Source organism: Camelus ferus, chromosome 24, assembly GCF_009834535.1.
Source record: "Camelus ferus isolate YT-003-E chromosome 24, BCGSAC_Cfer_1.0, whole genome shotgun sequence".
Taxonomy (NCBI): domain Eukaryota; kingdom Metazoa; phylum Chordata; class Mammalia; order Artiodactyla; family Camelidae; genus Camelus; species Camelus ferus.
Genome location: NC_045719.1, coordinates 7,726,021 through 7,741,691, shown reverse-complemented (window position 1 = coordinate 7,741,691; position 15,671 = coordinate 7,726,021). Strand labels below are relative to the sequence as shown.

At 37.3% G+C, this 15,671-nt stretch overlaps 1 protein-coding gene across 3 annotated transcripts in view; it reads right to left on the bottom strand.

Annotated features, from left to right (window-relative positions):
* The window catches only part of THOC1 (THO complex 1), a 43,807-nt gene extending 28,359 nt beyond the window's left edge, over positions 1-15,448 (bottom strand). For 2 of the 3 annotated variants that reach the window (XM_006194453.3, XM_014567462.2), the window contains exons 1-7: positions 15,332-15,447; positions 11,970-12,043; positions 11,816-11,876; positions 10,538-10,604; positions 6,814-6,932; positions 6,324-6,372; positions 5,819-5,914 (exon numbers count right to left, since the gene is read on the bottom strand). In XM_006194453.3, coding sequence (XP_006194515.2) covers positions 5,819-5,914; positions 6,324-6,372; positions 6,814-6,932; positions 10,538-10,604; positions 11,816-11,876; positions 11,970-12,043; positions 15,332-15,385 — 520 coding nt within the window. In that variant the 5' untranslated portion in view covers positions 15,386-15,447. Of the gene's footprint in view, positions 1-5,818; positions 5,915-6,323; positions 6,373-6,813; positions 6,933-10,537; positions 10,605-11,815; positions 11,877-11,969; positions 12,044-15,331 lie in introns of all 3 variants that reach the window. The other variant, XM_032467211.1, reaches the window with a different exon arrangement.
* Positions 15,449-15,671: the final 223 nt, after the last annotated feature.

Here is a 15,671-nt window from a genome sequence, read left to right as displayed (position 1 = left end):
AAACATGAAAGAGCTCCCAAAGGGCAAAAAGTAAATAATGGTACTATGAGACTGTATCCCATAAAAAATAAATACCCAAACAGATGAACAACAAGGTCCTACTGTATGGCGCAGGGAACTAAATTCAATATCTTGTATTAGCCTATGACAGAAAAAGGAATATAATACATGTATAACTGAATCACTATGCTGTACACCAGAAATTAACACATTGTGAAAGACTATACTTCAATAAAAAATAAATAAGTAAATAAAATAAATCAGAAAAAAATAACAAAAAAAAATCCATGAGTTCATACTGAAATAGATGATTGAATTAACAAGTAGCCAAGGGAGAAGAGACAATTCGTCTTTAGAAAAGAATCCCAACTCATAAATGTAGAAAAAGTGAAAGGAATAGAAAATCACCACCAGGACAACCTAATAATAACCACTGTAGGCAGATCCACTGACGAACTACTAAACCAATGGGCAAAGTTCTAAGGAGAAAAAGGTATCTGCATAGCCTCAAAGTATCTTCCTCCAAATATTTATTGATTACAGAGGGAAAAATAGTAACTTTATAGCAGAGAAATGTGGTGATCAAAGATAATATCTTAACCAAGTAATCAAAGATAACATCCTTAGTAAAGACACATCAGTGTCATGTTAAAACGATGCACATCACCTCTGTGGTCTTTCCCAGATCCATAACCAAACCTACTTATGAAAAAACATCAGACAAACAAATTAAAGGACATTCTAGAAAATATTTGAACAGTACTCTTCAAAAGTGTCAAGGTCATGAAAAAAAAAGCAAAGACTGAGGAACTGTCACTGACTGGGGAGACTGGGGCAATTAAAGTGACAGGACAACTAAATGCAGGATCTTGGATGGGATCCTTAAACATAAAAGAGAGCACTGATAAAATTTGTAAAATCAAAGTCTGTTAGCTAATAGTGCTGCACCAATGTTGATTTCTTAGTTCTGATAACTGCACCATGATTACGGAAGAGGCTGACATTAGGTGAAGTTATTCAGGTACTCTATACTATCTTTGCAACTCTTCTTTAAGTCTAAAATTATTTTAAAACAAAAAGTTAAGAAAAAAACCAAGAAAAAAGCTAGGCAGCTAAATGAAGTCAAAAGCTAGTGAATGAACCTGGCTGACCATTCAGCACTGACTACCTAAAATATTCTTGTCTATTCTCTATTACTCAGTATAGCACATGCCATAATTCTCATTAAGCTAAAAATTTCGGTCATATGTTACTAAACTTAATGGGTAAATTACATGCTAAAATGATTTTTTTGAAGTCTTGGGATATACTCTAGTGAATTTTAAACATCTACAAATGTAAAAAAAGAAGAAAAAAATACTCCAAGAAGATATCCCCAAATGCCATCCTAGCTTATGTTAGGGTAACAGGATTATGTCTTTTCCCCTTCAATTTTCAAATTTTCTGAAATAAGGTTGGGTTACTTTTATAACTTAAAAATTAAACTTAAAAATATAATTTATTTAAAGATATATATATTTAGCAACATATTGTTAGTCTTTCACTAGTTAATAAGAGAAAAAAAAAGTGATTTCTCTATGTCTTGTCAATTTAGGAATGAAGTATATTGAAAAAGAGGTCTAAATGTTTCTTAAAAAATGAGATGAGGAAGGACTCAAGAACGGCTGAGAACTAAAATCTTGTTCTTAGGTCTTCTGTAAATTCCAGGAAAAGAAATCACAAATTAGTACTTATGAGGAGGCATGCTCCATTTCACAACGAGACAGCGCTTCATTCATGACATATTTAAATGGCAACCAGATGTCTGGCACCATTCAAGGCACAGAAAATACAGAAGTGAACAACACAAACTTATGGAAAATGCCACATGGTGCTAAACACTAAGGAGAGACTTGAAATCAGGTAGTGATAATGGGTAACTGTGGTGGCAGGTTTAGATTAGATGCTCAAAGAGAGCCTCTTAAAGGAAGTGAAATTTGAACTGAGACTGAATGACAGCAAAAGGCAGTAATGTGACAACGACAGACAGAAGGATTACAAAGGGAAGAGTCAGTGCCAAGCTCATAAGGTTCAACTGATCTTGATATTTTGAAGGCATAAGGAAGGCAAGATGTCAATTCAATGGGAAAATAATAGTTTTTTCAACAAATGGTGTTAGGACAATTGGGTACCCACATATAAAAGAACGAAACTGGATCCCCACCTCACATAATATACAAAAACTGACTCAAAAATCAACCATATACCTAAATGTGAGAGCTAAAACTCTAACAAGAAAACATGGATGATAATCTTTGTGACCTTGGGCTAGGCAACAGTTTCTTAGACATGACACCAAGAGTACCAGCAACAAAAGAAAAAAATAAACATATTAAACTTCATCAAAATTTAAAATTTTTGCACTGCAAAGTGAAAAGGCAACGCACAGAATGGGAGAAAATATTTGCAAATTATATATCTGATAAGGGTCTAGTACGTAGAATATAAAAGAACATGTACACTAATTAATAAAAATATAAACAACCCAATTTTTAAAATAGGCAAAGAATCTGACTAGACCTTTCTTTAAGGAAGACTTGCAAATGACCAATAAGTACAAATGCTTAACATCTTCAGTCATTACAGAAATGCAAATGCAAACCACAACCTTGAGATACTACTTTACACCCACTAGGATGGCTGTAATAAAAAAGACAACAGTAAGTGTTAGCAAGGACGTGGGGAAACTGAAAACCACCGGCATCGACGACAGGCCTATAAAATGATGCAGCCTTTTTGGAAAACAGTTTGGTAGCTCCTCGAGAACTTAAATACAGAGTTACCATATGACCCAGTAATTCTACTCTAAGATATATATCCAGGAGAAATGAAAACAATCACCATATGACCCATGAATTCCATCCTATGTTTACACCTACGTATATACAAATCCACACAAAACTTGTACACAAACGTTCACAGATGGATTACTCACAATAGTCAAAAAGTAGCAACAACTCTAATGTCTGTCAACTGATGAATGGATAAACAGAATGTGGTACATCCATATAGAGAATATCTGGCTATATATAGAATATTATTCAGCCATAAAAAGGTATGAAGTACCTATACAACCAACAACAGAGATGAACCTTGAAAATAATAAGCTAAGTTAAAAAAGCCAGTCACAAAAGACCACATACTGTATTTTTTAAATGCCCAGAATAGGAAAATCCACAGAGACTAAAAAGTCCATTAAGGTTGCTTAGGCCCTGGGGGAGAGAGTGAGGATGCGGTAAGTGGCGAGTGACAGTTAATGGGTACACCGTTCCGTAGAAAGGAAAAATGTTCTAAAATTAGGCTGCAGTAATGACTACACAACCCTGTGAATATACTAAAACACAATAAATTGTACATTTGCAGTGGTGAATTGTACGGTATGTGAATTCACATCTCAATAAAGCTATTAAAAAATATAAAAAGGTGAGCTTCCAGTAATGGAAGGCTAATCAGTTAATTAATTCAGATTAACCCTCTAAGGATAACTAAAAATGTGAATAAATTACATTAATTCTATAAATATTCAGAGCATAAACCATGTTCACAGTACTATTTTAGGCAATGAAATACAAAAACGGTTTTCTTACAAATAGTAAAGAGCTGACATACGGTGAGGAATATATGGCAAAAGTCAAGAAGGCAAGAAAGATAAGCAATGTGTCATCGACACTCAAAGCCACTTTTGTCTTGAGGACTTCTGCCAAACAGGAAGAATCAGTTGCAAAACTGAGCTATTCTTTTAGCAGCTTTCTGAAGTTAGGAAAATAAAAGTAAATCTCTGGGTCCAAGGAAAAGTGGAGCTTCTAATAATTCCTACCCCAACCATCTTCAAGACTGGGACCTACAGGGCTATGTCCTCTAGTAAGGATGAACCAAACAAACTGCAGTCTAGTGCCAAGTCTTGTTGATGACCTCAGGAATCACAGGCCTTGAGCTGGGCTGGAGTAAGGTAACCTGGCACTGGTAACAGCACCCTTCTAAAGGTGCCTGGCAGGAGTAATTAAAACTCCACCTGGAGAAAGGTATCTAACCTGGGCCTCAAAATTATCCCCTCCAGTATCTTCTCAAATATAACAAACACTAACCAGAAACACAAAGAGGTAAGACATCGGGAGTGAGAAACAATAGAAACAGACACTAGAGACCGACCACAAAGACTTAAGGTACTGGAATTATCAGACACATAAATAAAAATAACAATGCTTACCCTGGTTAGAAAATTGTTTAAAAAACAAGTCTGAAAATAACAGCCGGGAATAAGAAACTAAAAAGTTACACAGCAGACTTAAAAAAGACTTTCTAGAAATGAAATTACTGAAATTAAGAACTCATTTAGCAAATTATTCACAGCCAAAGAGAGAAGCAGTGAGTTGGAAAATAGTTCTAAAGAAATTTTTCAGAATGAGAGGAAAAAAATAGATGAAAAATGTAGAAAGTATAAGAGACGGAGGATACAGTGAGAAGGTATAGGATGTCTACTGGAGTTCCAGAGAGAGAAAAAGAGAAAGGAGCATACATAACATTTGAAGAAATAACAGCTAAAATTTTACAAACTGGATGAAGGAAAATCAATCCATAGATTCAAGATGCCCACAAATCTAAGAATGATTAAAAAAAAAAAATCCATGCTTAGATACATCATAGTAAAACTGAAAAAAAGAAAAGAAAAGAAAAGAAAACCACCAAAAATCAAAAAAACCCAAAGAAAAAGAAAATCTTAAGAGTCAGTAGAGGGAAAAAAACAAAACAAAACACTAGGCTGTCTTCAAAGGAGTTAGATTGACATTTGACTTATCTACAGAACACTGGAAGATAGAAAACAAAGTAATGATTATCTCCCACTAAATGAAATCTTATATCTGGTGGCAGACTACAATCTTACATCTACCAAAACCACTTCCCAAGAGTGAAGAAATAAAGATTTTCAGACAAAACAAAAATCGGCACTAAAGGAAAGTCTAAAGGGGGAAATAATCACAGACAGAAGGTCAGAAATAGAAGTGGTAAAAATACTGGTAAATCTAAGTTAATCCTGACCGCATTAAATAAGCAGGAAAGAAAAAACAGAGATCTAGCAGGACAAAAAGAAAGCCACACGAAAACCACTGCTAACACATACTATAGATCTTACCACATGCAACCACTGTGGTAAGTTTTTCACATATTTTAACTGACTTAATCCTTATAACGACTCATGAAGCAAGTGGTATATTAGCCTGATATTAACGAAGGGAACACTGAAGCAAAATGGTATCAAAATCTGGCATATCTGAATAGATTGTGGAGGGCTCCAGAGAACTGGCAATGTTCCACTTCTGGACCTGGACAGCGGTTACATCAGTGTTTATTCATAATAATTATACTACATGCTTACTTTCAGCGCTTTTCATATTACTGTTATATTTCACAATAATATATGATAAAAGAAAGAAACCGAAGTAAGTGTGGCTAAACAGTAGTGACTGAGGGAGAAAATGGAAACAGAAAAATAGGCATACGTTAGGAAATGAAGTAAAAACATGATTCATATCTACATATTTCAGAGTAATTCAACTGTACGTTATTATTAAGGTTTGAACTTAAGAATCAATGACTTTATTTCAGGGTTCTCTGTATCACATATTGGGAGAGAACGATTATTTACAAGTAAAAGAAAAGTGACAGTTTACTATGTTCTTTCAACTTTTTAGAACCAGTTTTCTTATCATCATGGCAGATTTTAATCCATTAAAAACTGGTAAAGATTTTCCTGTGAAGCATTTTATGTACAAAAGCTTACCTGACTTCTCAGATAAAGGGAAAAGCCTGGCCAAAAAGAGCTGAATTCGTCCACAGAAGACTGTGTTCTGCGATTTTGATAATCTTCGTAGGAGATCTAATAACATATGGAAACAAAGGTTACACAGAAGAGATAATTCTGTTTATTACAATCATACCCAAGTTTCTTAACCAGTTTGTCAAGAGTACTTTCCTCAAGCAGTAGTTCTCAAAATGATGGCAGAAACTATTGTCACAAAAAAGTACTAGAAAATTAGGAATAAAACAAGTTTAGCATGGGCAAGATAAGCTTCACTAAATTTTTTTGGTCTTCATTAAGTTTATACCCAGAACAGGAACAGTTTAATTTAAAGTGAATGATCAGTTTTAATAAGTCAAACTGCTATTTAAAAATGAAGATACTAATCTACTTAAAACATTTCATCCCTTGTGTTTAATTCAACTGCCTGTTTTCCTGGCTGCATTTACTTTTTTAAAAAACAATCATTTACCATTGAATTACTTACCATTGCACATACGTAATAAATAATTTTTCCCAGCAGAATAGAATGTATTCTGAAATTAAGAGAGAAATTATTACTATTGTTCTGAAGTTGTTGCACATCCTTCAATAATAGGCACAGGAAGCAAAATTTTAAAGAACACTAACATGCACTGAGAATCTTCTATTACACTTTCACTTTTTCAAGCAAATAACATTTTTAATGAAATTAAAATATTTTCAGATATATAACAAAACACGATTCTAAGTAACTGCTTTAAACGTGTGAAAGTGTGTGTTTTCAAGTTAACTGTTTCTACTCAGTTAAGTTTTGTACTTCAATTTTCTTCTCCACATACGACTCTTGGCTTTTCTAAGTAAGAGTAAGTAATTCTCATAGAGACAAACTTTTTGGCAATCAGCAATATGAGAAATACAAGCAAAAAACATCTACCCTCAGAACTCTGGATCCATAGAAAGATAATGTTAGCAGAAAAAGAAACTAAGACACTTACTGATTTCCAAGTGGCAACATTTTTTTCCACAAAAGTGAATATTGTGTCACACTGATCCAAGGGAAGACAATCCAAAACATCTCCCAACAGTACAAAAGGTGTGGATGCGGTACAGATACCTTCAAGTGGAGCACAAGCCAATTTAAAGTTTAAAATGCTACTGAGTAAAAGAGCCCAAGCAAGTAATTCTGAAGAAAAATCTTAAAGGTACACTTTGTCAATCCTAACAAGGCTGTGAGACACAGGGAAGGGAAGCAACCTGAAAGTCCCCAGATGGGATCCACTCAAGTAAGTTTGGTGTGTGAAGATGATAATCACTCCTGATAACACTTTTAGGGCATTTATTACATGTCAGGCACACTACGTGCTTTACATATACCAACATATTTAATCCTGACAAACCTATGAGGTAGGTAACATTATCTCCAGTGTACAGAAATGGGAAAACTGAGACACAGAGAAGTTAAATAACTTGCCCAAGATCACAGAGCCAGTAAGTGGTAGAGCTGGGATACGAACCCAGGCAGTCTGGCTCCACAGTCTGTTTTCTTCACCACTAAGCTATTCAAAAGAATATAATGCAGCCAATTAAAAATGATGGTTATGAGAACCACAATAACTTGGAAAATGTTTATGATATAATGTCAAGTGAAAAAGCCAGGACTCAAAACTTTATGGAGATTATAGTTACAACAATAAATTTTTTTTAAAAAGACGAGAGAAACGAAAACCATATACCAGAACAAATGGTAGTTTTTTAAAGTAGAGGAATTATGACTAGAATTTTCCCTTTTTCTTATTTCCAAGTGTTCTACAATGTGGCTGAATTTAACTTGTCTTTGTGATTTGAAAAGATCTACTTCAAAAAAGGTAACAAAAGGTTTGATACTGATTTTAACTCTTCTTAAACTTTAAAAATAACAGTGTTGTGTCAGGGGAAAAAACAGTAAAATAAAAAGTTGTTTAGTTCTGAATTCAATGTTATTTAAGTAAAGTAATAAATTAAAGACTTTAAGGTCAGCTAGACCCATTAAAAATACTTGTATCTCCCTGGTCATTCTTCCTTCTAGATACTAACATTTGTTGAGTGTTTAAGAAAAGTAGTCATTTAACATGGTATCTAAAAAAAAAATCTAGAGGCACTATCAGCCCCAAATACTGCATTAATATGATACAATATGTTCAGAAAAAGGATGTAGTATTTCCAGTTCTACTCTGCACTGGTAAGATCACATCTGTAATGTGATGGGAGGGATACTGTCTAGAACCAGTGGCAGGCATAAAGCAGCAAACTGCAACTCCATACAAAGGAAATCTGAGAATGAGAAGTACCTAACAGAAGTCAAATAGTGAGCTCCATCAGTGGGAGCAGAGGCTGGATGACCACCTGCCAAGGACGTTACTGAGGGGAAACAGAATAGGCCAGAGACAAGATTGGACCTGATGACCTCTAAAGTCCTGTAACTTAGATTTGTGATACTTTTTGTCCTATATATCCAAGAGATTTGAGAGGAATACTTCCTGCCCTTAGTTGCAGTATAATTTGGCAGAAGTTAACTCACATTTAATAATTAGAGAACTTATCTACCTAGATTCCAGTCCCAAAGATTCTGATCCAGTAAAACTAAGCTAAGGCCTGGCAATCTCATTTGAAAATGGGAGATTCACTGGTGATTCTGATGAGCTGGGTTACAGCACAATCCCCCAACACTTTTACAACCTGTGTCCCAACCTCCACACTGCCTTCTCCGGATCACTTTAACTTTGGCCACAGATACCCCCCACCCCCCACCCCAGTTCCCAAACACCTTGCTATGTTCATACTTGCATGGGTTTGTTTAGGCTTTTTTCTGCCTAATCAGTCTTCCTCCTCCCTATGACATGGTAAATTCCCTCTCCATCTTTCAAAGCAGAGAGTACATGGCATACCTAAAAAACTCCTCGGGTACCTCTGAGCCGGCCACCTCATCTGTGCTTCTGAAGTTATTATAGCACTTATTATATTCTGACTGTTCTTATTTGTTATGTAGACTGTAAGCTTTTTAAGGGTAGGCATTTTTCAATGTTTTCACCAGTAAAGTACGTGACACTGAACAGAAGTGCAATAAATATCTGCCAAGTTGAATTTAACAAAACATATCTATGGACAATTTAAAAACCTGTCACAGAAATAAACAATACAATAATAATTTCTCTTAAGAAAAAAAATTTTCCCATCAAGTTAAAATAAAAAGGCATTTAAACTTTTATTTATGGTTTAACTAACTTCTTAAGTCTTCATCTTTTTCAAATAAAACGTCCCATATATAGACCTTGTACAACTTCAGGAATTAAAAACACTATCAATCTACAAGAGGATCATATCAGAATAATCAATGAACTAAGCAGATGCTGCAAACAGACAAGAAACTGGGCAAGGAAACCCAAGGTAGAACTCATTTAAGTATGCTTAATGAACGTATGATGAAGAAGCATCTACTGTAAAAGTTTCACACCTCAAGTCAGAATTTATGAATCAGGCTTAAGATCACAAAATAGCCTGCTACTACACTGGAAGACCACTTTTACCTTGTATGTTCCAGTTTTTGTACAAATAAGTCTCAAAATAGTAAATACGTGAATAATGCTTTCCAGATTAAAAGCTACTTTTCACATTAATTATATAAATAAATGAACACTTCAACTAAATTGGTTAAAGAAGAGTACTGATGATCTATTTTTTCACTGCTTCTGTCTGCAAATATTTAATGAGCTACTACCATGTGCCAGTCACTGTGTATTTACTATATGCCTTTTTATTTTTTATTTACTTTTAAAATTTTATTTATTTATTATTGTATTATTTATTTCGGTGGGAGGGGGTAATTAGGTTTGCTTTTTATTTTTAGAGGTACCAGGGATTAATCCTAGGACCTCGTGCATGCTAAGCATGCACTCTGTTACTTGAGCTATACCCTCCCCATCTGCCTTTTTAAAAGTATCTTCAAACCATCCCCCACTGCCACTGCCCCATGTTAAGCCCTCTACCTGTTTTCCTGCCAGCAGTCTCTGTCAAATTCTTCTTCCATAGCTCCTCTTCAGCCTGGCATACAATGCCCTTCACAAATGACCCTAACCTCCCCGCCCTGCTTCTTTCCTCACCATTCTCACTACCTTTGCAGCCTCTCTCCAGGGTTTCGTCACAGCGGACTAGGCACAGCTATTCCCTTCTGCTTCTCCCTGCCAAATTAATCATCCCTCACATCTCAGCTCTTATGTTGCAGTTTTCTTTCTAAGACCATACAGATTCCTTTAGACTCTGAAGTTTAGAGAATCACTTCAACTACACTTCATTCCCACTTCAACTGCAGAAATTATGCCCAATTAAGACATTTATATGGCTGTTTCCTCTGTTAACCACCAGGCTGCTTACAGGCAGAGAATATGTTTTATTCACCACTGACTCTCTAAGCTCAGTACCAGGCACATAGTAGATGCTCAATAAATATTTACTGACTAAATGAAACAAGCGGAGAACAAAGAAAGTGCCAAAATGTGCACATTATCCCAGTGGTAAGAAATAAGTGTGAGCTAATTTCACTGGGACTTCTTGGCAAAGAGGGTAGGCAGAATTTTAAAAATGAACAAAATCAGATAAGTAGAGAGGTATGGGGAGACTAAAATTTAAATAAAGCATGTCATGTCCAAGATTACTTAAAACAAAACAAAACAAAACCATACTTACCTTCAGTTACTCCCCCAATAGCAAGAGAAATAATAGCTAAAACGTTTTCACATGATGAATGATTTATCTACCAACAGAGGAGAAAACAACTTAATATAGGGGCCAGAGTTTAGACTAATTTGATAGTAAGAAAAACATACCCTCTGACATTAAACTGATTATCACAAATACTGAATAAAGATATTTCTCACAGAAGATAAAATTACTTTCTAAGATGAAAATTTTAAAAATGAATGGTGATAGCCCTAATTGTAGAAGTATAGCAATAAGTAAACAGCAGGTGATTCACTTAAAATCCAACGGTCTCAGGAAGATGATGCATTAGCATGATTGAGGCTGTGAGTTAATCAAGAACAGATGTGCAGAGGCCATAACTTACTTAATGGCAAAGGCAGGGCCAGGGGAATTAATTATACTGGTGCATTAATATGCCTGAGGGAGGGTTTTAATAGAAGAAAGGTGGTGCTTAGATTTGATAACATTATAAAAACCACCATTCATCGAGTGTCGTTTTATACAACCCTGATAAAATGGTATTTCCTCTCTTAGAAATGAAACTGAGACTCAGAAAAGCAAAGTAACTTGCCCGATGCCTGATAACAGGTAAGTGAGTAGGTCTGAAGAAAAGGAAAGAATAAATTTGATACAAAATAGTCTAAAAGAAAGGGACTGTATCATGGTCACTGGAAAATGATCTAGCTTCTTGGGATCCAACCTTTACTAAACCAAAGATAAACTGTTGAAACTTTTCCTTTCCTTTCATTCGGGTGCTCAACCAATGGTAAATAAATTCAGATTTTTCATGTTTAGATTAAATTTCTCTACTGAAGTCAGTCTCTTGTTATTTTTGTATGCTCCCTGATGAGGAGGATGCCACAGGAAAATGAGGGAATGGAATCCCAGCTGAACATACTTGGACTAGCCCTTTCATGACACTACAGGATGTGTCACTGCTAATACAGCAAAGTGAGAGCGCCCACCTTCAAATTCTACTTCTTGCTCAGGAAGACCACATACAAGCTTTTGTTATACGTATTTACCTGGAGAGGGCTCTTTTCACTTTTGAACCAAACCCTTAATTGCACCTGTGCTATAAAAACCCTTAATTATTACATAACTCCTATACTGACTATGATCAAGTCAGCTTTCACTAAGTAGCAAGCTCACTCTAGAAAAAAATCACTTTTAAATATCCATTCTAAGACTAAAAGCAGTTTTTAAAATAACATGTATTTACTAACCAAATTTTAACAATAAATAAAGGAAAAACATACTTACAATTTCTTCTTCTAGAACACCTCTAAAAGCTTGGTCAAGGGTACATTTTTTTTCATTTTCACTATTAAAAACAAAGAACACCTGCATTTTTAAAACAGTTCAGGGTAAGTATAAAGATTTCAGCAAGCCTATTTCATGGATATCAATGCCTCACCTGCCAGGTAACTGGCTGAAGGTATTCAACAATGGTTTGATATTTTTGTTGTTCAGGGCATCTCTGGTAGATTTCTAGAAAAACAAAAATAGCACATAAGTGGAAAGATTTTTGTTTATTATTTAATGAAAAACACATCACTCATCAATAGTATGTCTAACTAAAAAAATGTTTATACCTAGCTATCAGTTATTCCATCAGTAATTTTTTTTAACATTTTTTATTGATTTATAATCATTTTACAATGTTGTTAAATTCCAGTGTAGGGCACAATTTTTCAGTTATACATGAACATACATATATTCATACCATAAGATCTTGTGTGTACTTCCCTGTGCTATACAGTATAATCTTGTTTATCTATTCTACAATTTTGAAATCCTGTCTGTCCCCTCCCACCCTCCACCCCCTTGGCAACCACAAGTTTGTATTCTACGTCTATGAGTCTATTTCTGTTTTGTATTTATGCTTTGTGTTTTTTTTTAGATTCCACATATGAGCGATCTCATATGGTATTTTTCTTTCTGGCTTACTTCACTTAGAATGACATTCTCCAGGAGCATCCATGTTGCTGCAAATGGTGTTATGTTGTCAGTTTTTACGGCTGAGTAGTATTCCATTGTATAAATATACCACTTCTTCTTTATCCAGTCATCCGTTGATGGACATTTAGGCTGTCTCCATGTCTTGGCTATTGTAAGTAGTGCTGCTATGAACATTGGGGTGCAGGTGTCATCCTGAAGTAGGGTTCCTTCTTGATATATGCCCAGGAGCGGGATTCCTGGGTCATACGGTAAGTCTATTCCTAGTCTTCTGGGGAATCTCCATACTGTTTTCCACAGTGGCTGCATCAAACTGCATTCCCACAAGCAGTGTAGGAGGGTTCCCCTTTCTCCACAGCCTCTCCAGCATTTGTCATTTGTGGATTTTTGAATGATGGCCATTCTGACTGGTGTGAGGTGATACCTCATTGTAGTTTTGATTTGCATTTCTCTAATAATTAGCGATATTGAGCATTTTTTCATGTGCCTATTGACCATTTGTATGTCTTCCTTGGAGAATTGCTTGTTTAGGTCTTTTGCCCATTTTTGGACTGGGTTGTTTGGTTGTTTCTTATTAAGTCGTATGAGCTGCTTATCTATTCTGGAGATCAAGCCTTTGTCGGTTTCATTTGCAAAAATTTTCTCCCATTCCGTACGTTGTCTTTTTGTTTTACTTATGGTTTCCTTTGCTGTGTAGAAGCTTGTAAGTTTCATTAGGTCCCATTTGTTTATTTTTGCTTTTATTTCTATTGCTTGAGTAGACTGTTCTAGGAGAACATTTCTGAGATGTATGTCAGATAATGTTTTGCCTATATTTTCTTCTAGGAGGTTTATCCATCAGTAATTCTTATTCAAATGCCACTTACTTATATAGATTCACACTTTAAACCTGGCAAGAGCTTCCCACCCAGACTTTCTCATTCTAGGTCTTCTCTCCTACTATCTCTTTAAATATTCCACTCATGAGAGTATTCTGCTTTTTTAAAAAAATCTCCAAGTGGCTCCTTACCTACAGGTTCTGTTTCATAGCTCCCTCTCAAGGTCCTTGGTAACGTTATCCCACTCAATCTATCCAACTCAATCTATTCCCACTAACACACACTCTCCACTAGGGTCTAGCCATTTTTTTTCATCATTTTCTATTAAGCTTACTTCAGTGTATTCATTCATCCTATTCTTCCTACCTGCTCATGCAAATTCCATCCATCCTTCAAGACCCTTCAAAAGTCCTCCCTCCTCTAGGTAGCTTGCTCAGCAGTCCCTGACACAAAGTAAACACTGAATAAATACCTGCTGATTGTCTTAAAATAGTCATAATTGAAAGACAAAAATATTGCCCACTCATTCATTCTGTAAAAATTCACATACAACTTGGAAAATCATCTTACTACCTCAAAGGAGTTAGATTTATACTGGAAATGATCTTTCCTGACTCTGCCAAAAATGGGCTGTGTAATCTTGGGCATGTCCCTTTATCTCTTTGCACTTCATTTTCCTCACCAGTCAAATCAGAGGGCTGCTGTAGATCCTTACAACCAACAGCACCAGTGGCATCACCTGAGAACTTGTTACAAATGAGAATCTCAGAACCCACCCCAGACTACTGAACCAGAATTTACATTCAACAAGACCTCCAGGTGATCCCACTCCATGCTCAAGCTTGAGAAGGATTAAACTAGATGATCTCCCATTAAATGCTCCCCTCCAGGGCTAATATGACCTTGGATATTCCTAACAGTCACTCCCAGGAGAATTTCAGAACACTAAGGACTACAACAAAATGCACACGACTAAAACTATTCTGATGACATAAACAAGATACAATACGGTAAAAAATAAATAAATAAATAAACCCCACACGGTATGGGGGGAAAAAACCGCAAACAAGAAAACTACTGACTACCAACGAATCAAATTTCTTTCACAGAATTTTCGTTATGGCGTAAGTACGTAACCACAGTTAAATATGTGAGTAGTTTTAACAATGACTTGAAATATTGGCGCAAATGCTAAAGACAATACAAACAACTTAGAACAGGGTTCTTCATTCTGTGATGCGCAGCATAAAAAGAATACTGGGTCTGAAGTCAGAAAAACCAGTTAAGTAAATAAATCATTTAACTTTTGGAGGAACGGGGGGAGTCTCAATTTCTATCTCATCTACCACGGATAATAAAACAGCCTACTTCACAGGGCTATTCTAAGAGTTAAACAAGCTAACATGAAAACGCTCTTAAGATCTTTCCGAATGCTTGAATGTCTAAGAATAAAATGACAGCTGGCAACCCCTCCCAAGCTGTTCTGTTTGCCTTTTCCCACCTAGGACCTCCTCATCCACCTCTCAGGAGCGAGATACGGAGGGTTACACGGTGGTGAATTCGCGGTCGGGAACAACCGCTGGGCAGCTAAGGAGGCGGGGCGGGAGCCGGGTCTCTGCGCTAAAACCCCTCCCCCTCCCCCTTCAGCAGACCCCCTTCCAGTTCTGGAAACACCTGCCCGGCTAAGCGAGCAATGCAGAGGGGCTGGACCCGAACGGAGGTAGTCAGCGGGCGAGACCTCCACACAGGGCGCAAATACGCCCAGAACGCGGGGTCCCGGGACCCTCCAGCGGGAAGGTGCAGGAAGACCGCAGAGGACGCGCGGAAGAGGCAAGTAATGCGTCTTTCCCACCTACTAGCTCAGGACCGGGCCGGGAGCCGGTCGCCGCGGCGCGCACGCCTCTGTCTCCGCTTTACCTCAGAGCAAAATTCGAGTACTTTCAGGAGAGGAGGGCAAAAAATAGCGCCGGGCGAGGGCCGCACCCTCCCGCCTTCCGCTCACCGTAAACCGCGTCCGCGCTTCGGGCAAACTGAAGAGTGGCGGCGTCGGAGACATTTTCTCGCCTGCGCGTGCCCGCTGCCGCGCCGTGGCGCCCGCCGATGACGTCACGCCGGGAGCAACGAGAGTGCCGGCTCTGTGCGTGGCTAGAGCGGCCTGCGAGCACAGGCGCGGGCCAGCTGGCGGATGGGAGCGCCTGTGGTGACCGAGTCCGGGTGGGCGTTGGAGGCTGAGTCAGCCACTCAGTGCCCGATCCGGGTTCGCGGGTGACCCCTGGGGTGACGGCATATGCGCGGCCTCGCCCTGAAGGCTCTGCGGGGTGCAGGCTGGGATGCGCACGTGG